Raw genomic sequence first — 26876 nt, 5'->3', positions numbered from 1 at the left:
AGGCAAAATGGACATGCCACAAACAAATGTTAACAAATTCTAAAAGTATCAACGCAAAGCTCTCAGCGCATTTTCATTGGTTGACATACGAAAAGAGGAAAAATAACAAGATCATGGTAATAGGAATTGTTCATGTCTCCTATCTGCTTCCTGTTAAGAGAAAAAAGTAAATTATCTTTGACTATGTCAGCGAAAGTATCTGCACAAACATTGTCTGTGCCCATCACTGAAGATCGTAACGCAGCCCGAACGACGATGGTGGAGCTGCCTTTTCTTTTTCCGTGCTGGGGTTTTCTTGTACACAGGTGGGGAAATGCTAGCGTTGTAACTTACGTTGTTGGGTTACTTCGATTTCCAATTGTCAATAAAGTGACGACAGATGAAGGAGTGCGGCTTCGACTCAGACTCTCGTGCCGTCACTCCTGGGGAACAGAAGGCACAGAGCATCCGGTAGCAAGCGGAATTTTAAAAATTCGGCACTTTCCATGACCACACAGTAACCAAATACAGTGGAGACCACTTATAACGTAACCGCTTTTAGCGCGGAACCGGTTATAACGCGGGTTTTTCTGACTCCCGGTATTCGTACCATAGAACTCAATGTATAGGCAGACCGCATAATACGCAGGCGCGAGAACCAGAATACCGGTTATAGCACGGTATTTGGGAGGTTGAAGGGCGCACTCCGCGCCCTTCGAGGGAGTGCAGTCCGCGGTGGAGAGCAATGGCCGCAGTGGCTGTTGGGCGAATGCGCGCGACGAAAACAGAAAGGGAGAAGGCAACCCCGAAGCACCCGACGAAAGGCAGGCGCGTACATCACCATGGTAACCATGGAGCATGTACGTCATGCTGGCAGCGCCCAATCCGAGCGTGTGCGGCACGGAGTGCGGGGTAGAAGCAGTAGCGCATCCTTTTTTTTTTTCCGGACCGTCAGTCTTTTCGTTGTGTCCGTCGTCGTGACTTGTGCTACTTGTGCTGTTGATTCTGCTGTCATAGCGTCGGCGTCTTCAAGCGGCGTGAAAAAGCGGCATGCTTTATCGCTCGAAATGAAGGAATACATTATAAAGGACGTCGAGAGCGGGTTGAAGAAAATGTCGGTGGCGGCAAAGTATGGCATATCCGACACAACCGTGTCGACTATTTACAAGAATCGGGAGAAGGTGCGGCAGCAACTGCAGCAAGATTCTTCTTCGCTGTCGCGAAAGAGAATTCGTGCGTCGAAGTATGAGGACGTGGACGCAGCCCTTTTCAAATGGTTTCAAGAAGTGAGGGCTCAGAGCATACCAGTAAGTGGCCCCCTGCTCCAACAAAAAGCTAGGTGCCTCGGTGCTCTTCTAGGTCCCGACGACTTTAATCCACTTAATGGGTGGATCCAACGTTTCAAAGACCGCCATGGCATCAGCTGCAAAGTTGTTTGCGGCGAAAGCGGCGAAGTGAACGAAGAGTCCATCGCAGCCTGGCTCCGTTTAAATTTGGAACCTATGTTCTCGTCGTATGCGGACAGGAACATCTACAATGCTGACGAAGCTGGCTTATTTACAACCTCCTGCCCAACCGCAGTCTCGCGCTGAGAGGCGAACCCTGCTCTGGCCTCAAGGCTTAGAAGGAGCATATCACAGTGTTGTTTTGCGCAAATATGGACGGCACCGATAAGCGTCGCTTGTTCGTAATTGGCAAATCGGCGAGGCCGCGTTGCTTCAAAAAGAGTGAGTACCTGCCAGTGACATACAAAGCGAACAAAACAGCGTGGATGACGCAAGAGCTTTTTACAAGCTGGCTTTGTAAGTTTGATGAAGATACGGTGGCAGAGAAGCGGCGGGTTGTGCTTATCCTTGACAATTGCACAGCTCATAACATTCAGCCAAAGTTGACTGCAGTTAACTTGAAATTTTTGCCTGCTAACACTACCGCTACAAGTCAGCCCCTTGATCAGGGCGTCATCGCCACTGTAAAGGCACTGTACAAGAAACGCCTTTGCGAGAAAGTTCTGCTGAACGTACAGCAGCAACAGCCCTCAAGGTGCATCTAAGGGGCGCAATTGACATGGTTGCTGCTTCGTGGTGGCAGTTGAAGGCCACAACGATAAGCAAATGCTTTCAGAAGGCTGGCTTCATGCGCAATGCCGAGGCTCTTGAAGCTGAGGAGCAGGGCGACGTTGTCGATGAAGCAGTCTACGCTGACGACGTGTGGTCCGGCCTCATGAGAGCAACTTTGTTTCCGCGACAGACACTTTTAAAGAATATGTCGATGCTGACGAAAATGAGCTGGCTGTCTGCGAGGAAGTGAGCACGGACGATGCGATTGTCGAAGCGGTGCGCAGTGGCGTGGAGCTTGCGACCGAAGATGAATCTGACGACAACGATGTAGACCCAATGCCTGATGTGCCTTGCAAGGACGCGCTCGAATGTCTGAACAAAGTTAAAATTTACTGTGCAAAAAACAGCTTGAGCGATAAGGCGCTTCAGTGCTTAAGCTTTGTTGAAGACGAGATCGTTCGGAGTGCAGTGAAAAAACGCCGCCAGACGAAGATCACCACATTCTTCTGCAGATAATTCACTTGTGACAAACATCGTTCCTGCAGAGTTGCAATTGTTTTGTGTGTGTGTGTGTGTGTGTGTGTGTGTGTGTGTGTGTGTGTGTGTGTGTGTGTGTGTGTGTGTGTGTGTGTGTGTGTGTGTGTGTGTGTGTGTGTGTGTGAAATGTGCAATAAATTGTGTTTAAAAGGTAGGCTGCTCGATTTCACATGCGTAACAGCCTAAAAACGCGATGTTTTAGTTATAACGCGGTACCGCTTATAGCGCAGATTTTCGCAACTCCCGCGACTTACGTTATAAGCAGTCTACACTGTACGTAGATTCATGCCTTTGCCTTTCAAAGAACCATGCTTACGTCACCCGCCACTCATGCTTCTGTGGAAACCCGTAGAAATGAATCGACTTAAAAACGTCCGACGAGTTTGCGTAGCTGCCAGTGGAGCCAACAACGCACCACGTTTCGCCAGCCTTGTTTGGCCAGACTTCATTTCACTGGACATATTCACACAACTAGCCCAACTTTCTGTTCTTTTGAAGATAGTATATTCATGCACAACGTCATCTAAACCTTAGGATTTCCAATTTCCACACAAACCAACAACAAACAGTACGCTCCAATGCGCTGGCAATGCGCCGGCCGGGGGCACATTCCGGCGTTTCAGTGATGCGCCGAGAGGCGGCGCCACCCGTACAGCTGCCCGGTCCCTATTAAAGTGAGGTAGTGCTTGGCGTCGCGAAGTTCGTAATATCCATTTTATGCCGAACCTCATTCGCTATGGCAAGTTAAATATAGATGTGTTTCACAAAAATATTTCGGAAGAGTTCGATATATTCAATAATTCGTTATATGCGTGTTCGTTATATCGAGGTTTAACTGTAGCCGACGTCACACGGCGCGTTAAACCTATATATGCATCTTTTCTTTTTTTTTGTTCAAAAATTCTGCACATCCGTAACAGTGGTAATAAGCACACTTCGCTTTAGAGAAATATGTTTGAAAAACAAATCTTCGCAGCACCTGTTACACTAAATATTCCATAATACACATAGATCAATGTGCACTGGTAGCCCATTAGAATCATTAGAACCCCTTTTCATCTGTGAGCTGTCTTTCGAACAAAGTGATTGTTTCTGACAAAGGGAGTAAAATAGCTTCATACGAGCTTAATCATCGGTGTCTAGTTCAGGAAAAAATACATATTTATAGACACATGGCAAGATGAACTCCATTTCTTTCAGGATAGTTTTGTCCAGGATCTGTTTTGGAAGTAGACGATAGAACCGCTCCAAGTCACTGCTCAAAAATAATTGCAATAATAAAAAAACCTTCAGCCTTCAAAATTCCTTGCCAGAACATGACAGAGACCAAGCGCAGTTTTTACAATGTCTTTGTAGCTTGCACTTTAACGTTACTGAGAATTAATCCGCCTTTTGCGGGAGGATGTGGTGCCATCATGCGGGAGCGGGCGAGAAACACATTGGGCGGCAGTGCAACAGACGACGTGAAAGCGCACCATATGAAATGGCCACGCCAACGCAGGTAGAAAGCGAAAGCTCGCCCCTTTTTTGGCCTCGAGGCGGAAAGTAGTGACAGTGATTGCAGTATATCATGTTCCCGTAGTATGGGAGAATGTACAGCGTTTTTACAATCCACTCATAACGCACGCATGTACTATCTTCGTATTGTAAAAGTTTGTAGCACAGGCCGTGTTCGACGTGACAGAATGAGACGCTCTCAGCGTGCAGGTTTTCCGCAGACAGGAGAGCGCGGAGGCAGAGAGAGAGAGAGCGGTCTCAAAGGGCAAAGCAGCCAGGGGTTTGTTGATGCTGCAGGGCTAGGTGGAATCGTCTCCTGTGACTGAGCGGCGCGTATGTGCGGGCCGGCATGGTGCAATGGGCGTCGCTTCCTCCTCGCATCATCTACAAGCGTGCAGCTATAGCATTTCATCTACGAAGCTTGGCGGAGAGACACGTATACCCCCTGAAAGGGACATTGTCCCGGCCGGAGTGCACACCTGCAGGAAACGCGCGGCATTTTTCTGGCAATGGATGATTGAGCGCTGTAGCCGGTTTCTGCCCTCAGGAGTCACAACGGATGTGGATGTGGTCGAAGTAGTGAAAAGGTTCTCGGTGCACAGAGAATGGTCATTCTGTTGTGAAAGGATCCACAACCTTTCTGCCTCCGCTGCGATTTCTGCGGAATCAACGACTCGGTGACACATGTGCATCTCCTACATATCGGATACGCATCTCGGTCACGAACCACCCCTGTTCTACGTCCAGAGCGATCACTCTGCAAGTGAACGAGCATGAACCCTCCAGGAGACTCATTTGTGCCGGGCGGTTTCCTTGCCGTTGCAAACGGTTGGACGAAGACAACGATTATCAAGCTCCCTAACGAAGTGCATCTGATTGCGAACACCAAAGGAACAAATTCTGAATGCTTTGGCATGCACGAAGGCGAGCCTTTAAGGTAAAAAAGGAATACTGCGCGTCGTGCAAGAGTGTCAAGTGCGTCATATGCTCCGAGCGGCAAAAACACAGATACTACAGGTATGTATGCATCTAAAGGAAATATGCATGATGAAAAGTATCTACTGGAGTTTGCACCCAGCCTGTAACGCACCAGTTATAGCTGCAATGAGGATTTCTTCGGTGCGTGATTGCTTTAGTTGCGCCGGGGCCTGAAGGCGATGTATTTTGTAGTTTCTTTTCTTTATGTGCGAAAGGGCTAGGTAGCTTAGATATCACAGGCGGCTGTGTGCACTAGGTCGTAATATTTAGCATGTTTTATCGTGACTGCCAGTTGACTAACAAGAAAAAAAAATACGACGTTTTAATGCACTGCCGTTCGCGAGCCTCGTGACCAGCTCAACCACTCGGCTCGCGAACGGCGGTGCATCACAACAAACGCCAAATTTTTTTTCTCTTTTTAATCAGGCGGCAGCCGCGATAAAACATGCTAAATATTACGGTGTAGCGCACACAGCTACCTGTGATAGCTGCGCTACCCGGTCCCTTCGCACATAAAGAAAACAAACGACAAAATACATCGTCATCAGACTCGCCGAACAAATGCTCATTGCGACTATCCCTGGTGGGTTACAGGCTTTGTGCAAACTCCGGTAGATACTTTTCAACATGCACATTTCCTTTAGTTGCATACATACCTGTAACGAAGTGTTTTTCGCACAGTCGAGAGTACACAGTCGGTTGCTAAGGTCGGCCATTCACATCTTGACGCTTGGTGGCCCTAATTCAAACTTCACGTCGTTGTTGGTAGCGGCTCGCCGAAGGAAACCTAAAAAACTGCATCTTGAATCTCGGCACGCTTAGAGTGTGGCAACCGTACGCGGTAGATGTGGTTGGCATCACTTTGCCAAGCCTGTGCGGTCACCGTGCCGCCCGGTGCCGCCAGCACCCCGTGCACTGGCGACGCCGAGAAACGCCGTCAACGCCGTCCAATGTGTTTCCATCGGTCGCCGCTATGCCTTCGCGCATGCGCAAAAAACTCGTGCAAAAGGCGGATTGCTGATAGTCCTAAATTTTGTCAAGTGTGTAAAATGGTCAAATTCATTGTCATTGAAAAAACAATAATTACACTACTAATTTACCATTTATAAACATCAGTCACATAATGAATTCCTTATACTTCCCTTGGTTTCAGGAAATCATTTAGAATCATTTCACAGTGCACCACCAGATTATCTGCCGCAAGAAGCATCCACCTTGTGAGCTCAGCACACTCAATCCACTCACCGCTCTACATGTGAGCAGCCAGCTTTTTTGTGCCACGAGGTTTCCTGTCCAGTGTCGCGTAATCTCATTTTTGGGGAATACTTGTGCCTAGTTGTCCAGCCAAAGTTGATGTCCACTCAGTCTACGACAACCCGCCGGGCAGTACTTTGTTAGTGCTACATTTAACCTGCTTATTTCTCGAGTCAAGTATGATATAATGAACAAGGCTGCCTCGATTCATTCTAAAGTACTGCAGGTCAGAGCACGAACCTTGATTTCCGTGGGCTTGACACTAAATTTGCCTGTCTCACTCGTGTAAGACACGCTCACATTGTTGAAAAGGCGGTATGTCATGTTCAGGCCCAAGTATCAGTCCTATGAGCGCCGTACAACGCAAGAAGCGTACAAAGTGATGCCAGTAAATCTAAATGACAGGTGGTTGCGTGCCTTGTTTTCCTAAAATCCACGCATCTTTTTTTTTTCTTTTGCTGCATTGGCGAAGTCCACGGATTTTTTTTCTGCAATATTGGAGCACTTTAAACAGTAAATCGCTAACGCATTGCGTAAGGCACGTTTTCATCATCAACAAACCCACCGTAAACTCGGAAGCAGACATTCGGCGCATGCGTTTCTGTGAGCGCCGCCGGCTGCCGATACCCACTATAGGAGCGACAATGGCGCCACCTCTAGGTCGATCTTGCAGTGAATACTCTTTTAAATCTGTATTTAACCTCGTGCAGTGAATTCCTCAGTATTACAAAGTTCCTAAATTCCCCAACACTGCCCACACTGAAGCAATTGTATATGAGGTGGTGTGGCAGTTGACAAAGACAAACTATGCCAACTGTCCGTTAGCCAGTGCACAGTTGGTGGAAAATTTTGCAGAATCACGCAAAAGTTTCACCACGATAAAACACAAACTGACAATAGGACAGCATTTACAATCAGGGGCTGCATTTGACGCTGCATTGTGTTCCAATGCCATCAGAACACCTCTATAGCAAACACCAGTCTCCGCTGCACCTGTATAGCCATGCAGCACGTCTACAGTTCATGCTCAAAAACAATGGAGCTAGAAAAAAAATGGCATCACCGAAGGCTCTACTGAATTGCATGAGGCAAAGAGTGCACTTCCCAGATCAATGGTGACAAGTAGAATTAGAGCGATAACAGGCGCCTCTGCAGCCGGTCACAAAACGTTTAAGACTCCCAGGAATGAAAGCTGTTTTGGCTTCTATAAAGCATTGTCACTCCACACGCAAATGGGTATAATGGAAGCCTGGATATAATAAAAAATTGCCACTTTTTTCAGAAAAATTTTGTTGCAACCAGGTTTAACTGGAATTGCCAGAAATGATGAGAGAACCCTGTCATGTAAGTCTTTCCATTGAAAGCTCTTCTTATGTACCACTGAGCACATTCATACAGTGACACATTTCTTAAAAGCACGCAGGCGAATTCTAAAAAAATATTGGCCCCAGGAATCCATGAGGCCTGTTTCAAAACCACACAGTAGGCTCTGGCTACCCGATCCAGTCCAGATAGCAGCACTAAACACAGCGCCAATCCTTTCAGCGGCTACAACTACTTTTGTTTCAAAAGCTGCCCCATGCTGTTGCAAGATGCTATCATATCTGCTCCCGAAAGTAGTCATCGTGAGGAGGCAAATGTGGCAAAGCAGTGTCAACTCGAAACCATCCCAACGCAGCCGATGCCAAATGGCAGCTCCTCTCACTAAAAACCCGACGGTGTTAGCGGTGAGTAATAAAATAACCACAGATTTGAGCTAGAAGTTGTTTACACTCACATATGAGCTCAAAAGCTGAAGTGCTGGAGGCAGGTTTAGAAATTAAATATTTGGAATTTCCCTCACTTCTTTTTGCTTTGCAACCAAAATTTTGACAGTAAAGAGGATCGTCTCCTGGCAGCCCTGCGCAAGTCAATACAGGAGTGGCACCTACTGTACCTAATATGCCCCTTCAAGCATAAAAGCTCACCTTGGCTTAGGCTCGGGCTCGGGCGGTGTACAGATGCCCTCGTAAAGGAGGGCCGGGTCCGGTGGATCCGGATAGGCACTCATGGCTGCACAAGAGGTTGCCACACGGGTCACTCCACAAGCCATCTCAAGATTTGTTTTAGGAATGCAAAGCCACTCGGTGAACACTGCCCTGCTTTCATGGCAGCAGCAGGCATGGCCACAAATTCTCCTAACCACAGACGAACACTGTGTTTGTCACGTAATCAACCCACTGTCATAATGAACCCCCCTCCCACTTTTGCCCCCACCCCCCGAGAATTTGAAAAAAGAGAAAAAAGTTTGGTGGCACGTCCTTCCGTTTCGACTGTCGCATCCACAGCTCATTTATTGGCAGCATGCCAAGATGATGCACAGCAATAACATCATAGAATGTTTATCTTTTGACTATACTTTTGATAGATCCTGCGGTGGCAGAGAGCGAACTTGGCAGTGCCTGTGATGGCTTGATTGCACAAGCAGGGTTCGATTTATCACACCGCGCTTGGGGCGCGCATAGTCCACTGCCACAAAATCATTGGACAGCGTGATAGCTGCTAATGTCGTTTGAAGCGAACAATGCTAAAAGTCGGTGTTATGATCGCAGCTGACCATGTGCTTTCATTGATTCACAGATGTATGAAAGGACGACTCTTAGAAAAAAAGAAAAAAGAAAAAAAAAAAACTGACGCTTCTTAACCATCGCAGCCGCCATAGCTTACGCTGCGCCGCATGTTCGGCATGACGGCAAGGATAACGACTCCCGAAAAGAACTGCCGCGTCTTAGCGTTCGCAGCCACCGCAGAGCACACACTGGAGAGAGTCTGCCATGGGCCGAGCTGGCTTGTCCGCGCATGCGTAGTGCGCGCTGCTGCGAATGAAGACTGGGAAAGAGAGAGGAAGGGTAGAGAGAAAGCTGAGCAAAAGACAAGGCACACCCTTGCGCTTCGCTCTATAGAGTTTTTCCCCTCTCCCAAACACCACGGCTTCATTGGTACCCTCTCTTTCCTTCACACAAATGGCTTGCCAATGTCACGTGCTGGCGCGCAGCAGCGATCACCGCAGATGCATGCGCCTTTGGGAAAAGGGTGCGGCACTGTCCTAGACCAGCAGTCGCTGAACTGTGCCCTCTCATTACCTGTGCGCGTGGCTTGAAAACGTTGCACGGCAAACAGCCGAGGGTGATGCGATCATCTCTAGGGAAGGCACATCTTCCAATGCGTGGTGCGGTTTGATATATCGAACGACCGGTGAAATTGAGTTCAATATATGACACAGCTTTCTTATACTTTTAGAAGAGATTTTCAAGGGGATATTCCTTGAGTTCGATATAACCAAAATTCTAATTATCTGGTTTCGACTGTATAAGCCGCAGGACCTGAAAATTGGCCCCCAAAAAACGCTAAGCTCCACTCACAAGCAGAGGTGGGCAAATGCCCTCATTTTGGCCTTTCCACCCTCGCCCTGAATTTCCAATCGACAGCCTTCCCTCATCCTAACCCTCATTTTAAAAAATTTCTTCGCCCTCCCTCGCCCCCATCCTCACTTAAAAAATATTGCTGGTCCTCACTCACCCTCATCTCATTTGCCCTCCCTCACCCCCAACCTCATGCCCAGCAGGTTTAATATTTGTTATTTTTCATTATTTTCTATCTATGGCAACGTTACAGTGATTCAAAGTAGGCGCGAACTATTCTTCTCTGCGTCTGTGCCCCGCCGGGGTGGCGCAGTGGTAATACGCCCGACTACTGTGCCAGAGTACCTGGGTTCGAACCCAACCTCGGCGGCTGCGTTTCAAAACGAAGAGGCGCCCGTGTGCTGTGCGATGTCAGCGCACGTTAAAGATCCCCAGGTGGTCGAAATTACTTCGTAGCCCTCCACTACGGCTCCTCTTTCTCTCTTTCCACTTTCACTCCCACCTTCCTCCCTTCCATTACGGCGCGGTCGAGTTGTCCAAAGAAAACAAGTGAGACAGTTACCGCGCCTTTCCCTTCCTATAAATCAATCAATCAATCTCTGTGTCTGTTTTTGGCAGTGTCAAGCCGCGTTGATCATTTAGCAATTCGAATTTCTCGAAGCTAACAATAGACTTAAATAAAGGACGGGGCTGTGTTCATGCTGTAGCGTATCACTGGCAAGAGCCATATGGTACTTGTTCCGACAGTTGCTGAGAATAAGATATGCACTGCACATGGAAACCAGATCTAGAGGCTGTGAAAAGTGCAAAGAACAATTCTGGCAGTGCCCTAAGCATGCCAATCAAAGGCGAAACTTCGAGGAGGAAGGAAAATAACCACTGCCATAGTTTACCGGGCAAACCTGCCCACAGGTTTTAAGGAGATAGAGTGATGAAATGCGTTTACACCGCGCATGAGGAAGGAGGAGGTTCTAACTTCTAACCAGCCGCAGACGGAAGGCATGAGGCGTATACGGCATATTAGACAACAGAACAACGTAATCTAATTCAAGTAACAAAAAAACGCTATCACACAAGCGTAAATTTCGAGGAAGTCAGGGGGTCATGACCCTCGATTGCTTCGCAGAGGGGGGGTGGGATGGAGGGACATAGCATGCGAGCCCGGGGCCGTGCTCAACAATTTCAGACATGTACATGTAGTGTCATTTGGGAAACCCCGCGTAAAAATGCGGTTGTTAGGACACAGCGCCGCAGGTGCCACTGACAATGTGCCCCGATCGCATCCCGCCTTCCTCCAGGAACAAACCGAAAACACAAAGTGAAACACGTAACTCTTTTGCGCTTCTGGTTTTCACAAACACCGCCTAAATGTTGCGTAAATTTTTTTTTTTTTTTCAGTTTTTATTAAAGTTATACGAGAACAGGACGAGACTGCGCCTAACTAGAGCAGTACGATGTGCAAAGTGAACAGGCCAGAATTTCATTCATAAGGTTTGATTATGCTTCCTGAATAGTGTGCTTAAATCAAGGGTCACTTACGAAAAAAGCAGTGCTTATAGAACGAGAACAGAAGAGCAACATATATGCGCCAACTAGCCGGAATCAGCACTCTGCATCAGTTCGTCTAAGTTCACATCTCCTAGCCGATCTGCTTCATTCCGGACAGAACCCGAATATGCAAAAGCCGGAAAACGGATTGTCTGCCCTGTGAAGGCAAGAACGGCAAAATAATGAAACTTGCCTGGAGCTTGCATGACGTCATACACACCTTTCACTTGGACCGCACATTTCCAATAATATCCGAGGACACTGCCACAATTCAAACTTATTCACACACATAGTACACGAACGTCCTTGAGCATATAGAATTTGCAACAGCGCACCAAAGTGTTGTTTCAACAAGCGTCAACAACTTGAGTGGTCCGATCGAAAGGACACAGCAACACAAGCTGAAGGGCTACCCCAGCAGTTACTGACTGCCGTTCGTTTTTTTTTTCTTTGATAAGGGGGGGGGGGGGGGGGGGGGGGAGAGAGAGACTGGGCTGAAGGAAGACCCTTTCTTTGGACAGAGAGAGCGGGAAAGGAACGCACGGTGGTGGACGCGTGTGTATCCTTCAGAGAGAAATGTTGCCACGTCCATCCATGTCTCCACCCGGTGCCTCAGGGAGATCTAAGACCAGCCACAGCCGCCTCTTGAGCCCAGCCGTGGACCAAGCGTGCGTGGTCTGCCCACCGCTCGGGTATTTTTTCTTTTTTTTTTTTAACAGCTTTACCAATGACAGCTGCCCTCGCTGTGGGGGGAGTCTAGCGCTTGTTGTCGGCGCATTGCCACAGGGTGCAAAGCCAGGCGCACACTGATTGTTTAGTGCATTATCTGTCGCCGCCCCCCCCCCCCCCCCCAACCAGCGGTCTTCAAACGAAGCGCCGCCAACCAAAGCTCTAGGGCGTGCAGGCTGAGGTGTGCCCCGGCTAACAACGTTCCGGCTTACAGCCTTGTAGAACACTGTAGCCCGCCGAATAGAACATCTTCTTGCGGCCTAGTACGAGCTTCGTTTTTAGTTTGCTTAGCAACACACACACAGTGTATGTGTGTGTTAAGCACAAGACAGAAAAAGTAGCAAGCATCTCACTGATCATTCCACTGCCTCACACGAGAAGCGATCAACCGCCTGCACAACACGGGAAATCCGCGGAAGAGAAGAGGCCTCTTTCCTTCTACAGAAATGGCTAAGCACAATCAGGTGTACAAAAATTAGCGCTGTCATAGTTTCAACCTGCCAGCTGGAAACCCCAGGACATACTATGACTACGCAGAATTGGGTTTCTTTTATCTCAGCTATCTGCTTTATTAATATTTAGTCAGTATTAGAGTGAATGTGGGGCGCTGAAGCTGAGGTAGTGTTGCGCGTTCGAGAGCAGGTGTCACGCAAACCCTTGAAGCCCGAAGTCTTCCTCTTCTTCAGACCTGACAGAGGTTTTAACAGTAAGCGAGACAGGTGCTCTCTGGCGCGACTCTAGCCTTAACGGCATGCATAAAAAGGTACTTCATCTCAGCTGGTCATCTTTATGTTAAAAAAATGTAGGGGCACTTATTAAAACGTTCTCATAATGTCCGAAGCTACAATTGCAGCCCGTTTTAATCAATCTCAACAAATGTGCCTGCATGGCTTAGGGGCAGCGGGTCTTACTCGAAGTCTAATCGTCTTGGAGGGCTGGGCTTCGACGTCACCCTCTCATCTCATAGGTCAAAAACACTCAGTACGGACCTCTCTAACCGAATGTGAATTGATGTTTTGTAGCTTTCCTCGAATCTAAACTGTACTTTGCGTCAGTTAAAAATTCCAGTTCAGCGGTTGCCCTATTCTGCAGCACTGAACCTACATCACTTTTTTGCTTTATATCGTGACGTACCAAGCACAGGAAACCATGCTTTCAATAAGAAGCTGTTGAAAGCCAACATAAACGTGGTCCACCCCTACAGTGAAGTTGATTTTGGCAAATTAAGTACTAATGACAAAATAAGAACACTGGCACGTTTCCATACGTATCTGCGACTCAAATTATCGGATAAGGCGACGGAGGCTTTAATTGCTAACACAAGTGGTGAATTCTATCTTAATGTAGTATAATGCTTCGTATACTTTTCTGCTGAGTTCGGACGAAAACTTCTTCAAGATTGTCGTTTCACGGAATCGAGGCGCACGCCTTTGGAACAGACCCACGACACTGACGACATAGACGGCCAGTTCCCCACCACCCCTCCAGTGCATCTACTCCTGCGTGCAGCTCTGAAGTGTGACGTTTCTGCAGCATCCAATTTGTTCTGTGTAGCTTCCGACATGGGATATCGGTATATGATAAACAACGGCACCCTCCCTCGGGATGAACCTGCTTAAGTGTTTGATACTGCATCCTTAGCTGCTTGTGCTTTCCTTGCACCATATTGCACAAGCCAGCCAGCCACGTCACCTTTCTGAGCCACGCTTTTTAAGCGGTGGGAGATTTGATAGTAATATGGAATGACAACAGATCTTGTACCTTGCGCTTCTTTAGCACAGCGGTGCTGCTCTACATCCCTAGCATCCCTGGCAAGGTCCTCTAAAACCGAGGTGACCACCTCAGAGGGAAATCCTGCATTGGTCAGTGTTTGCAGCCAGACATCCACGCTATACATATAATTTCATATAGGCAGGATTTGTAAAGAGCGGCATGCAGGTAGTTTTTAGCAATGCTCTTCTTAGGAACCTTGGAATGAGCTAACTGGTGGCTTAAAATACCTTCCTTTTTATAGCGAGGCTGATACCTCCAGCACGCTTTGATTTTGCAAACAGCAGCACATGTATCTAAGAAGTGCAAGCACCCTTGCGCACCCAACCCCGGCAAGGTCAGGCCACGGCAAGGTCAGTGCATGGCCGTGCGACAGCGGCTGCCGCCTGCTCTCTTCTGCGCAACCTCCATAGCTCACAACTAAATACTCGTTAATTTCATCCCTATTACTTTGGAAATAGGGATAAGTACTGTTGGCGCGATCCCAGCCAACGGCCATGAAAGGCTATGATCTCGGACAGGCACAATGGGTTAAACTTTTCTCTTTTTTTTTTTTTTTTTGCGATAGCCATCCATCCTTCCACCCATCAGTTGTCAACGGAAGCACGCGGCTGATCATGATGCCGGCTTTTAGCACCGGTCGCTTCAAAGCCACTTGCTGCTATTGCATGTTCCGATGACTGGAGTGGTAGTAGATGGCGCCCGCCCCAGTCGCTCATAGCATGATAAAGCGAAAGTAATGAAGAGGAGGCTTGGACAATCAGACAAGCGCTGGCACTTTGCCAAGTTCGCTCCTCCCCCACCCTTCCCCTCTTCCCCCCTGCTGGGCTAAAGTCAAAAGATAAACACGCTTGTTATCGCTGCGCAGCATCTTGGCGCACTGCCAAGAAATGTGTTGTGGACTGTGACTGACTGACGCCTTTTTTTTTTTTTTCAGATTCGTAAGAACAAATCGGAGCTGGGTGGGTTCATTATGCGAGAGAGTTTGTTACGCGAATAAATATGGTACATTTACTGTAATACAAATGTTTCTTGCCAGTTTTTTCGAGGCCATTCGATAATTCGAACATCGGATAATTTGAACTTTTTTCCCAGTCCCGTGAAGTTCGAATTAAGGAGCTTTTACTGTACTTTCAAATCGATGTTATGTTAAAACCCATCTGAAGAAAACTGTCTTAAGAAAATAGAAAAAGTAAAACTTAATGCTATAGAAATTGCAGAAAAAAGAATGTGCTGTAATTACAAGCCGCACATATTAATGCACAATTTGAATATTTCGCTAATTCACAACAAAGCGAAAAATGGTAAAAGAAATAAGAAAATACTTCTTGTTTCTGCAAACACATGACAAAGATTGCAACTGATATTGAACTGCGGTTTATTTTATTGCAGCTATTATCAGCACATATTCACTGCTGTTTATTTTCCTTTGGTTTCGTTGCGAATTGTAATTTGCACAACTTATGAAAGTTTTATGTAAAACCTTGCTAACCAAACAGTCAAGTAACACTGTCAAGAAACACTTCGCATGCGTCGGCTACTCATGCAAGCTATCCGGACGAGAAAAAAAAAAACGTGACAGGGTCCCAGCAGATAAGATCACCCCACGTCAGTCTTTTCGTTTCTCTGCGCGTCCCCTCTATTTTGGACGCGCTTTTTTTTCTGGGCGTGTTTTTCCCTAAATGGCAAAGAAACGTTCGCAGTTAGAAACTGTGGTCCTGTGTACTTTGCCGGTCCCGTTGTGTTCAGTGAGGCTGGAAACGGCGACATCGCCCCTCACCGCCCTTGCCCTCCCCTACCCTCGTCCTCACGAATTTTTCAGCGCCGATCCTCCCTCGCCCTCACCTCACTGAGTCAGATCCTCACGAGGTGAGGGTGAGGACGCCCTCGTTCCTCATGAGGATAACCATGTCTGCTCACAAGTGAACACACCAGCACGTAGAGCCACACTTCCGTGCTGTCCGTGGAGACACAGCGTGGAGCAGTTCACCACTACCCCCAGCAGACATGTGTGAAGACAAATGACAATGTCCTTGGCAAGGAGGGAACTTCTCCAATCACCCGAGAGGCGTACACCGTGCCACCTTAACATATATGCAGTCAAGTCACCCTTCCCATCAGATCATGTTGGCCTCTACAGTCGAACCTGGATATATCGAACTCTAAGGGGATCGCGAAATAGTTCGATATACAGTCGTGCCCCGTTAATATGGACGACCCGAATTATGGACAGTTTTTCTGAGAAAAAACCTTTTCAATGTATTTATGCCTCGTTAATATGGAAACGCGCTGTCCGGACAATGGACAGGGGAAGAATGCACGCGCCCCACTTGGGCCCATGTATTTTTGTCTCGTTAATATGGACAGTGCTTGAAAAAAAGCAGAGTAGTTCGAACGCAAGTTAAAGAAGGGCGCGCCGCCCGCGAACCTACGCGACAGCCAATACGGCGGGATGCCTGAACGAGTCCTGTGGGGTTGGAAAGAACCAAAGCCGGCGTGTCGCCGTTTTAAGGAAGGGGGGAGGTGGGGGAGGGGAGCGCAAGAGCGGAGAGGAGCGTACACAGCAAACCGAGGGCCAGCGTAAGAAAGACCCCGAAAGGGGAAACCAGGAGGCTTCTGGGTGCAGCGGAAGTGCCGCCGCAGTCGGGAAAACAGCAACATGTGGTTGCAATAAATTCTGCTGAACGTGAACAGAGAGGCCGGTAAAAGCGTAAAAAAGAAATGACAGGAAGAAAGACAAGTGCCTACAGTGGCGGTGGGAACTGAAGTTTTCTTTCCCAAAGCGCAATGTGTGTTCCATGAAGCCGTTAACGCTTTTCGGTGAGAGTTAAGACACGCTCACAAAGTACAGCGACAAAAGAGGCGACGTACGAACACGCAACCCGGACCGGGCGTCCCGTCCTGGACGCGCTTCCCTCTCATGCTCCTGGTTTTCGTCCTTGTTGCGCTGTCGAACGGCCAAACTTTGCACACTAGGCGGTCCGTATGTCGGCTCTGCTTTGAGTCAACAATGCGGCCTTGACAAGGTCTGAGCTCTTCGTAGTCGGCTAGCCGTCGCTCTAAACTGTACTTCAGCTTGCAGTGTTTGTTTTATGGGAACACATAAAAACGGCGCCAAGAAGATGGGATGTTCGATAGCCCTCTGCATAGCAGCTTGCCAGCTTGACTCCTTCGCTTTGTTACAGAAACAGTACAAGGCAAAAAAAAGAAAGAATAATAAAAACGGAAAGACAGAAAGGTTAACTAGGCAAAAAAGTGCACAGCATCAGGAGCCTGTAGCCCTGAACTTGAGTCTGGCTTTTGGCATGGCGGGAGTTAAACGCAAAAGAACAGAGCTGAACGTAGGTGCGAAGAAATCTGTGAATACAAGCGGCAAAAGCCATCTCAGTCAATCCAAGCTGCGAGGGACTAGTATCGACAGCTCAGCTGTTTCCTCGCCTCAGGAGAATCTCAAGCAGCTACTTAGCGGCTACTTAGCTCAGTGAAGAGCCCATTTTGGAAGTGGCTGTGAATAGAGAATCAGACGCTGATTCATCGCCCAGTGGGGAGTTCGTGCTCGAAAGTTCGACCAACACAAAGCCCAACATCACAGGCGTCATGGTAAGCGAGTCGCTTCAGGCTGCACTACAATTTTTCGAAGACAACAATGACAAGGATAATGCACTCAAATGTGCCGGTGTTCTGTGAAATTTTGAGTCCAGTGCACACCGTTATGTACAAAAGCAGTCGTTAATTACAATTCTCTTTTCTCAATAAAATCCTTTTTGTTTTTATTCATGACTCGTTATTATGGATCACTCGCTTTATGGACAGTTTTGGTCGGGAACCAAAGTGTCCATATTAACGAGGCACGACTGTATCTATAAATCGATATACAGAAATCGGCTTCTGACGGCATGTACGATGCGAAAAAACGATACCGAATTTGTCGCTTAATCAACCCACTCGCATAATATACCCACCCTCCACTTTTGCACCCGAGCATTTGAAAAAAAAAAAAAAAAAGCGGTAAGGCCAGCTCGCTCACATGCGAGCGATTCAGCGATCTCAGCGACGATGTGGCAGCGACAAAGCGAAAATTTTCAAACTTCGAACTGCGTCCCTCTCACCGCTCGAGCCACCGCGGCAGCTCAAAACAAGGTTTCTGTGTCGCCACAGCAGAAATCAGAAATAGCGAGTATATTCGCTTGCATGTTGATGGCGTGCGTCACTTCGTTTCGGTCCTCTCATTCACAGCTCATTTCTTGGCAGCGTGCCAAGATGCTGTGGAGGGATAACGTCAGGGCGCGTTTATCTTTTGATAGCTCCTGAGGTGACGGGGAGTGAACTTGGCAGAGTGCCCGTGATGGCTGATTGCACAAGCCTGGTTCGATTTATCACGCCGCGCTTGGAGCGGGCATCATGATCACAGCAGCTGACCGTGTGCTTTCGTTGATTCATACATGCAAGGATAAACAATTTCCGCAAAAAAAAAAAAAAAAAAAAAAAAGCCCTGCCGCTTCTTAACGTCTGCAGCCGCCATATCTTACACTACGCCGCGCGTACAGCACACCGATAAAAATGAACAACTCTCGCAAAAGAAAAAAAAAGGGAGAGAGCCACGTCAGCCGCCGCGCGCAAGGGGTTCGCAACACAAGCTAAAGCGTCCGACGTCTGTCTGGAAACTGGCTGAGCTGGCTTGGCGCATGCGTAGCGCGTGCTGAAGGAAAGAGATAGCTCGGCAAAAGAATGGGCACACCCACGCACATGGCTTGCAAACGTCATGTGCTGGCGAGCAGGAAACGATAACTGCAGATGCGCGCGCCTTTGGGGAATGGGCGCGTCGGCGCTGCCCAGAGCAGCCGTCGCCGAACTGTCCCCTCATTCCTTCCGCGCGTGGCTTGAAAACGTCACGCGGCAAACGGCCAAGGGTGATGCAATCGTCTTTGGGGAAGGCCCACTTTCCAGTGCGTGGTGCGGAGTTCGATAAATCGAACGACCGGTGAAATTGAGTTCGATATATGACGCGGCTTTCCTATACTTTTACATGGGATTTTCAAGGGGATATTCCGCGAGTTCGATATAACCAAAATTCAATATATCCGGGTTCGATATAACCGGGTTCGACTGTATATATGTATAAGGGCAGTGCACATGTACAAGGAGAGGTCACATGCAATAAGAAAGTAGAGGACTAAACAGCCACTGCCATAAGGCAAGTCAGTGCCAGACGCCACAGGTCGTGGGTTTGGATCCCACCGTTTCCTCTACTTTCCAATCGTTCACCCCTGAGATTACACCGTTCCCCAGTGCTTCCCTTGGCATCCTCCCTTTTTTTTACTCACCTCATAACTTTTTCCTACACGAAACAAGCCACTGCAGCCAACATGGCATGTGACGTTAAAATGTCACATGCTATGTCAGCACCAAGATGCAAGCTTGCATGCATTCTCACTACTTACCGGCCTTAACTCTTGCACGCCGCCTGAGATGTTCTGCAAGTCAAGGAGTGCAACAAAAGCGTCAACAAAGCCAAGGCATGCAGGGAGATTGTTTGCACAGCACAATATGTACTCACCTTCTCTGTATTCTTTAGAATCAACTGTGGAAAACAAAAAAGAAGCATCCTTACAACACTGACAGGAAGACCTAAAGCATAAGCACAAATGTCACAGCGAGGGTTAGACTGTTCCAGTTTACCCTACACGTTCAGATTATTAAAATAACACAAGTATGACCAGTCTTTCTCACTCAGTTTAGCAGTCTTGGAATATATATTCAGAACCAAATATAACTACACAAGTGATGAAGAACAGATATGCTATGCATGAAGTGTCACAAGGTAACAAACACTTAACAAATGAGAGCTCGAGTACAGTAGAATCTCGTTGATACGATTCCCACGGGCTCCGACAATAAAAGCGTATTATCCGAAAATCGCATTATCCAAAACGGACTCCAAAAGATTGCGAATAATACATACTTGGCACAGAACTTGCTTTTATTAAAGCACGTTAAAATAATCCGTCACTTTGCGTTGCACTTTTTGCTTTTCGAGGTCCTGAAGAAAGCTTTTTCGGAACTCGTAGAAACGAGTAGCAGTTTCCTCACTCAGCTCCGCAGACGCGACAAAGCCACGAAGCCCGTCCAAAGCTTGGAGTGCACCGTCAGTATTTAATGGCCGACGATCGCCGCTGCAATCTCCGGCGTCTTGGTTGTCATCGTCGACGCTCTCCTCTTCAGCGGTAACATCTGCAATGATGTCTTGGACGGTGCGCAATTCGCATGTCGCCAGTTGGACGTCCGCCGATACAAACTCCTCCGGAGACACGCCGACATCGAGGTCACCCCAGTCCGGGATGTCAATATCTGCGCTGTCAGCTCCATGTTCCTCCGTATCGCCAGATGCACAAAAAAAGCCACACTTCTTGAAGCAGTTGGCGATGGTGTCAGGTTTGACGCGATCCCATGACATCGCTAGAAAATGAATGGCATCATGAAGATCCACCTTCAAGCTGGCATCTTTCCGGTCAATCTTGGCCAAAAAGCGTCTGACCAACAAGCTCCTAAAGTGAAATTTCACGTTTCTAATGATTCCTGCATCTAGGGGCTGCAAGTGGCTGGTGCAGTTGGGCGGCAGGAAAATTACTCTGACGTTTTGCAGCCACGAAGTATCGACAGGCTGCGCGGCACAATTGTCGAGAAATAGAAGAATTCTACGGTTCTCGGCACGCATCTGGGCATCCAGATGGGCGAGGAATTCTGTGAAAAGGGCTCCGGTCATCCATGCCTTCCTATTCGCTTTGTAAACGACAGGAAGGCGTGGGTTACGCGAGAAGCAGCGTGGCTTCCAGAACTTGCCAATGACGGTAGGCTTGAGCTTCTCGGTTCCATCAGCATTGCAGCACAACAATACGGTGACTCTTTCTTTGCTTTTTTTTCCACCTTAACACGTCTCACCTTTCATACTGAGACTTTTCTCGGGCTGGAGGTTGATGAACAACCCAGCTTCATCTGCGTTGAACACGTCCCTTGGCTGGTATTGAGCAATCACCGCCGGCAGAGTCGAAAGCCAGTTGGAGACCTGATCTTGGTCGGCAGACTTCCCTTCGCCGGAAACGGTTTTATACGAAAGGCCATGTCGTGTTTTAAAACGATGGAGCCACCCGCCCGAAGTTTTAAAATCTTCAATGCCCAACAAGAGTGCAATCTCATCAGCTTTCTCGCGAACAACTGTCCCGTCCACGTTCACGCCCGCCGCCCTTACTTCCCTGAACCACGCCAGTAGAACCTCTTCCATCTTGCCATGCTGGGCGCCCCTTGTTTGCTTCACGCCGGCGCCGAAGACTTGAATGTTTTTCCGAATTTCTTCTCGCTTGCCGACGATCGTGTTCAGCGTGGAAACAGGCAAACAAAGTTCGCGTGCCAGGTCGACACGTTTCTTCTGCGGATTGTCGTCGACTATATCAAGTTTTTCTTTCAGCGATAACGTTTTACGCTTCCTAGACATGGTGAAGCGCACGGGTGAAACGCGGCACCAAAACAAAAACGATAAGTGCGAAGTGCAAGCTGAACGCTCGGAAAACCAAAATGGCAACGAGAAATGGCAAACACAAAGCCAACAAAGCCTACAGCATCGTCAATGCATGCGCCAATCACTGCTTCTTGGTCACGTGATTTTACCGTGATTACTATGTCTTAGGATAGATGGCGCTAAAAACCTTCGGTGCACTTCAGCGCTTTTGTTGTGCGAGCTTGGGAAAATGGCTCCCAGAGGCCGCCACACTGCTGCAGACGCTGTGCTGAGGTACGGCCGGACTCGAGCCGAGCCGAGCCAGGCCAAGCCTCGAGCATACGAAGCGCATGCCGTCGCGTGTTCAGTCCGCCGTGCCTGTAGTTTCGCTCGATGCGATAATTTCAGTAGCTCTGCCCACCCTCTGCAAAGGACTGGCTCTGATGTCATCATCATAGTTGGAGAGATGCGATTCCTACACGTGTCTAGCAAAGGTCATGTCCAACATCGAAAATCGGCCACGAGCGCTAGGGGAGTTACGACCACTGCAGCTACTGTCAGATCCCGCTAGGACACTTTTGCTGCCTCCTGGCGTGAAAATCGAAACTGCGCGAAATTTACGGAAGACGTTTCCACGATCATATTATCCAAACCGACGTGGAAATACGATCGTATTAGCCGTACAAAAATGCATTACCTCTAAAGGGCATCGGCCGGGAACGAAAAAAAAAAACGTATTATGCCGAAAAGCGTATTTAGCTGAATCGTATCAACGAGATTTCACTGTATAGTGAAACAGTCTAAAAACAGAGACTTGCACCTCATCATCCCCAACTGTTGTGGTCAGCCCCGAGAGAATGTTTACGTCTGTTATCCAGTCAATTTCGACACCTTTAGCCATCAGTTCACTGCTGCATTGTTATCCTCTATAATGGCAGCGTTTGGGCGAGTTGGTTAGACATGTTAAACCTGGAAAGCGCATAAAAACAACAGACAACAGAAAGAGACAGACACACGAGCGCTCGTGTGTCTCTCTTTCTGTTGTCCGTTGTTTTTATGCGCTTTCCAGGTTTAACTTGTTATCCTCTGTAACCCCCAGTCTGAAGAGGAGCCATGTTGGAGGCTGCTGCACAGTGAGCCAAGCACAGCTGCTTCCAAATGGCCTTCCTGTTTTGCCTCCTGCGAGCTCACCTAGCTTTTGTCTGCATGCACGCTCATCGAGAATTACACGGGCACCTGTGATGCTCTACTTTGATAGTCCCAATAGTGGGCACTAACAATGTTTTCACTCAAAAAGAGAATTTAAGTTTACCCACTTCCGATTATTTGAAACATCCAACTTGGTTGCTGGAACGAGTAGTTCTACCCAAGAATCACGACAGAATCAGGCATATGACTCCCACTGCAGGGCCCAAATCCCTCCTGTACTGGCAGCATCCACCAACCTAATGTCCTTCTCTTGGAATCTACACTGCCACAGATTTCTAGCAGACGCTCGGCGGGGTAGAGGATGCTCCTCACATGCAAGAGGACCACGCTTCGAATCCCGGTGCCACGAAATTTTCCAGCAATTTTTCGTTAAGTCAAAATGTCAATGGAATGCACAACCAGGTCTCGGGTGTGGCCTGATCACCGCTGGAAATGCACTCCCTAACCAGAAGAGAATTAGACCACCTAATGTAATATACCAATTAACCCCCAGCCCACAGAGCAAGTGAAAACGGTGGCAGGGGAAGGTGCTACAAGTAGCTGGCTCCAGACAGGCCACCACTGGAAGACAGGCTAGCAGTGCTATTCAAGGAACTATATATCATAGGGCTTAGTGAGGTTAGGAGAAGTTATCTAAGGGGCCCCACACTATCAAAGTAGGCCACCTCGCCAATAAGCATGTAGCTGGTAACATGGAGGTGTTCTATAGCATTCCCGAGAGGGTGGCAGGCATCATAGTCATTACATATCTACTTATGATGACCAGGTAGATGAAGGCCTCTACAAAAGAACAGAACAGAAATAAAATGCCAAGGTAGGCAGGCTAGATACCAGGCGGAGGATGCTCTAGGATGAAGGGGAACTTAGCAGAGTTTGCAGAACAAAATGTTCTGGAATCTTCTCCAGCAAGCAGAAGCTGGAGAACGTAGAGACCCTTTGAGCATGCAAAAGCCTGAATGGGGAGACTAAAAATCATAAAACTTCACTGTACAAGATGAGGACTCATCTCAAATAAGTCTAGATTTGCAGAGGAAACAAAAAGAAAACTAGTGATGAAGAACAACAATAGATTTGCAGTAAGTGAGAAAGCAGAAATATCAAAGCCAAGCAATGAACATAAAGTGTCCGGCACAAGGAAGTACAATATAGACCCCCGAATTGAGAATGCTCTAAAAAATCCCAGTGGCCTAAAAGCAGTCAGGAGGAAACTATGCATAGGCAAAAATCAGATGTATGCACTTAGGGACAAAGTAGGCAATGTCATCACTGGTATGGATAAGATAGTCAAAGAGGCGAGGAGTTCTACATTGCTCTATAATGTAGCTGAAGTAATCAGGAAGATAATGAGATCAGCAAGTAGTGCAGACCAGATGTGAGCAACCTCACAAAGTTGGCCACAAATCAAACCGACCCTTTGGTTTAATTTGGTTTATGGGAACAGTTGCATGGCGGGCTAGTTGGTTCATATCTAACTTGTATTACAGAGCGAACCACAAGAAGGGACGACGACAGACAGAGTGAAAACAGCGCTCTTTTCACTCTGTCTGTCGTCGTCCCTTCTTGTGGTTCGTGCTGCAATACAAGTTGGTTTATGGGGTTTAACGTTTCAATGTGACTCTGGCTATGAGAGACTTGTCGTGTAGGGCTCCGGAAATTTCGACCCCCTGGGTTTCTTAACCGTGCACCGACATCGCGCAGTACACAGGCGCCTAGCATTTAGTCGTCGAAAAGATCCTTGGGCACAGTAGCCAAACACCCTAACCACTCCGGCAGGGCAAACCGACCCTTTCATCACGGGACGCTTATTAAGCTGCAGTGCAACTGTGGCCTTCTATAGTGAAGAATCTCTTAGAGCTACATTTATAACCACACAGTAGATATAGCAAGGCGTCTCATGAGGTTTTGCCCTAACCTCATGAGGTTGCTCGCACCTCTGGTGCAGACCAAATCAGGCATTATGCACATTACCAAGAATGCATTAAAGAAAAAATCAGAAGCTATGAAAAGGGGTAAAGCAGCTGGGAAGGATCACGTAACTGCAGATTTGCTGAACTATGATGGAGAGATCATGCCAGAAAAACTGGCCAGCCTGTATACACACTGCCTCACGACCTCGAAAAGTACCAGCTCCTTGGAACAACACTACCATAATGCTTACAAAAAGGGGACGTCAGGGACTTCCAGCTCAACAGTGACATCCAAAAAGACGGGGGAATCTGCATAGAGACCGCAAACAGAGCCCAGGGTCAAAGAATGAGTCCGAATGCACAAGCACTGGGACACCTGAGAATGTGCCACTGATGGCCCTATATTTCACTCAAACTGTCATGCACTCCATGTGCACGTGCACATACAGCAGACGATTTTTATGCTCCAGTAATTCCGATCTGCACCTGAATAGGAACAAGTACATACTGACAGGCAATATTTTGGGCTGAAATAGACCCCAGCAATAATTGTTTTGTTAGAACAGGTTTCATGGTCAATCAGACGAACTGGCAACTTGTCCCCCACTGTTGCCACTAGAATTCGTGGCCCACTCTTTGCAGCCACTAACAGTACTTACAACAGAAAGCAGGAGAGGGCAGCATGAGCCATGCAGGGCACGTAAACGTCTTGGAAACTGGGGAGTTTGGCGTGAGTTAAACTGCACTGCCCATGGTACGGGGCAGATGAAAGGGGGTGCGCTTGTGAGTGCAGAGAGCAACCTCTCGACATTTCACACTTCTTATGACACCTTAGTACAAAGCCTGCCTCACTGCTGAAGGTGATGCTCCCCAATGAGATAGCACCACGCTTATAGTGCACCAGTAACACAATTAGACCCCTTACAACCTGCAGCAGCGTTTTCCAAAGCACCGTCCGCAGCAGCTCTGATGCCAAGTCCCAACTCCCACGCTCTGAACTAGCCCCACATCGGCGTGCGCGCCCTTCCTTTTCAATGCCTGATGCAAAGTGATGCTCAGCGCACAACCCCTCATGGGTTGCACTTGCAGGCAGTGATCTGCTGCCAGCAGTATGCCAGCGGGAAGAATGAAAGCTGCGTGTGCTGAATTTAGATTTTTAATTAAATACTTTTGGTGAGCTCAGTTAACTCAATATTTTTTGCAGCCTCAATGACTGCATCCTGAAAAAAAGCCTACTTATCCTTTTCTGGAATTCCTTTTCCTACCTAACACACTACAAACTCCACTTGCAGTCCAAGGTGCATGGCACATGTCTAAAAATTGCCTCCTCACTGCTAAGGCTAGGAGGATGTCTTACCACGCCCAGGTGGAAAGGGGTACCACGGAGGTGAATCACTGTAGTAAGGCCCGTCAGGTCCAACATACGGACGCCTGGTGTTTCGGAACCGAATTGGTTGATAGTAATACTTTGGATTTGGCGGCGGGGGCTCCTCGGCAGCAGGCTGCTCGGCCTGTGCTGGTTCCTCGGCCGGTGCTGGTTCCTCGGCTGCGGCATCATTCTCGGGAGCCTTGCCCAACTGAAAATGCATGTTTGGTCATCCACTCGTCTTCCAGCATTGCCTTGTTTCATACACTGCTCGAGTGCAAATCGAGCCACAGTCCGATCCAGTTACAGGATATTCTGAATTATATCTGACATACAAATTATCCCCTTCAAAACTGCGCGCTGAGCAGCGGCTCCTCAATGCGAAGCAGGTCGTGCCCGACAGCATCAGTAACATGATGCAACATATTCTCGTCGTTCCAAGATCACTCATAAGCTCGTGTATTGCCATTTTTTTCATAGACCAATAACCCCTTCAGAGTTTAGCTGCATGTCACAATTAAAAAGCCTCCCGCATCTCTCACGGGCCGTAAACAATGGCACTGAGAGGGGAGGCGTGATGCCCAATGACATATTGCATGCTGCACAAAAAGGCACACTGCTGATTAAACGGCACGGACTGCTTTCAGCTGAGCATCACACAAAAGAAGTTTATTTCTTTTTGTTTGTTTTTGTGAACCACCTGTTGTGCTGTGTGCTTACGCTAATGCAGTCACTGGAAGTGCAAGTTGAGACTTACCACAACTGAAAACCAAGTACAGATCCCTCTTTGTGAGGGTCGAGATTTCAGATTGTATGTCCATCAGTCTATCCAACCCATCAATAACAAAACCATGTCATCAGCCATGCTCATGTCGCTGGTTCTGGACACTGTTCATTCGAAAAGGCCATCATCACAGAATGATCCAATGACTTGTCACAGTGGATGGTGCAAGCCAATCATGATGAGATAAATCTGTGTTTTGTCAGCGGCCGCAAGATTTAATGGTGTGCTCAGTTTGCCAGTAAAGAAGAGCTAGTCTAACATTAAGTTGTTTTGCACCTTTAGCAATAGCTTATTAAAATGAAAGCCGATCAAGAAGAAAGGGGAGGAGGCTACTGACATAAGTCGCGTTGCTGCCACTTTCACTCCCG

At 47.9% G+C, this 26876-nt stretch overlaps 1 protein-coding gene across 7 annotated transcripts in view; it reads right to left on the bottom strand.

Moving 5' to 3' along the window:
* Positions 1–26876, bottom strand: part of LOC146171650 (uncharacterized) — a 121532-nt gene that overhangs the window by 69473 nt on the left and 25183 nt on the right. For 5 of the 7 annotated variants that reach the window (XM_084586441.1, XM_084586439.1, XM_084586440.1 and 2 more), the window contains 4 exons: positions 25716–25935; positions 19308–19331; positions 19192–19224; positions 8270–8354 (listed from right to left, as the gene is read on the bottom strand). In XM_084586441.1, the coding sequence (XP_084442567.1) occupies positions 8270–8354; positions 19192–19224; positions 19308–19331; positions 25716–25935 (362 nt within the window). The remainder of the gene's footprint in view (positions 1–8269; positions 8355–19191; positions 19225–19307; positions 19332–25715; positions 25936–26876) is intronic. The other 2 variants (XM_084586443.1, XM_084586444.1) reach the window with 1 other exon arrangement.

Source organism: Amblyomma maculatum, unplaced genomic scaffold, assembly GCF_055883805.1.
Source record: "Amblyomma maculatum isolate TAMU_Amacu unplaced genomic scaffold, ASM5588380v1 scaffold_19, whole genome shotgun sequence".
NCBI lineage: Eukaryota > Metazoa > Arthropoda > Arachnida > Ixodida > Ixodidae > Amblyomma > Amblyomma maculatum.
The sequence above is the reverse complement of the archived record's forward strand: the minus strand, read 5'-3'. Positions and strand labels throughout refer to the sequence as shown.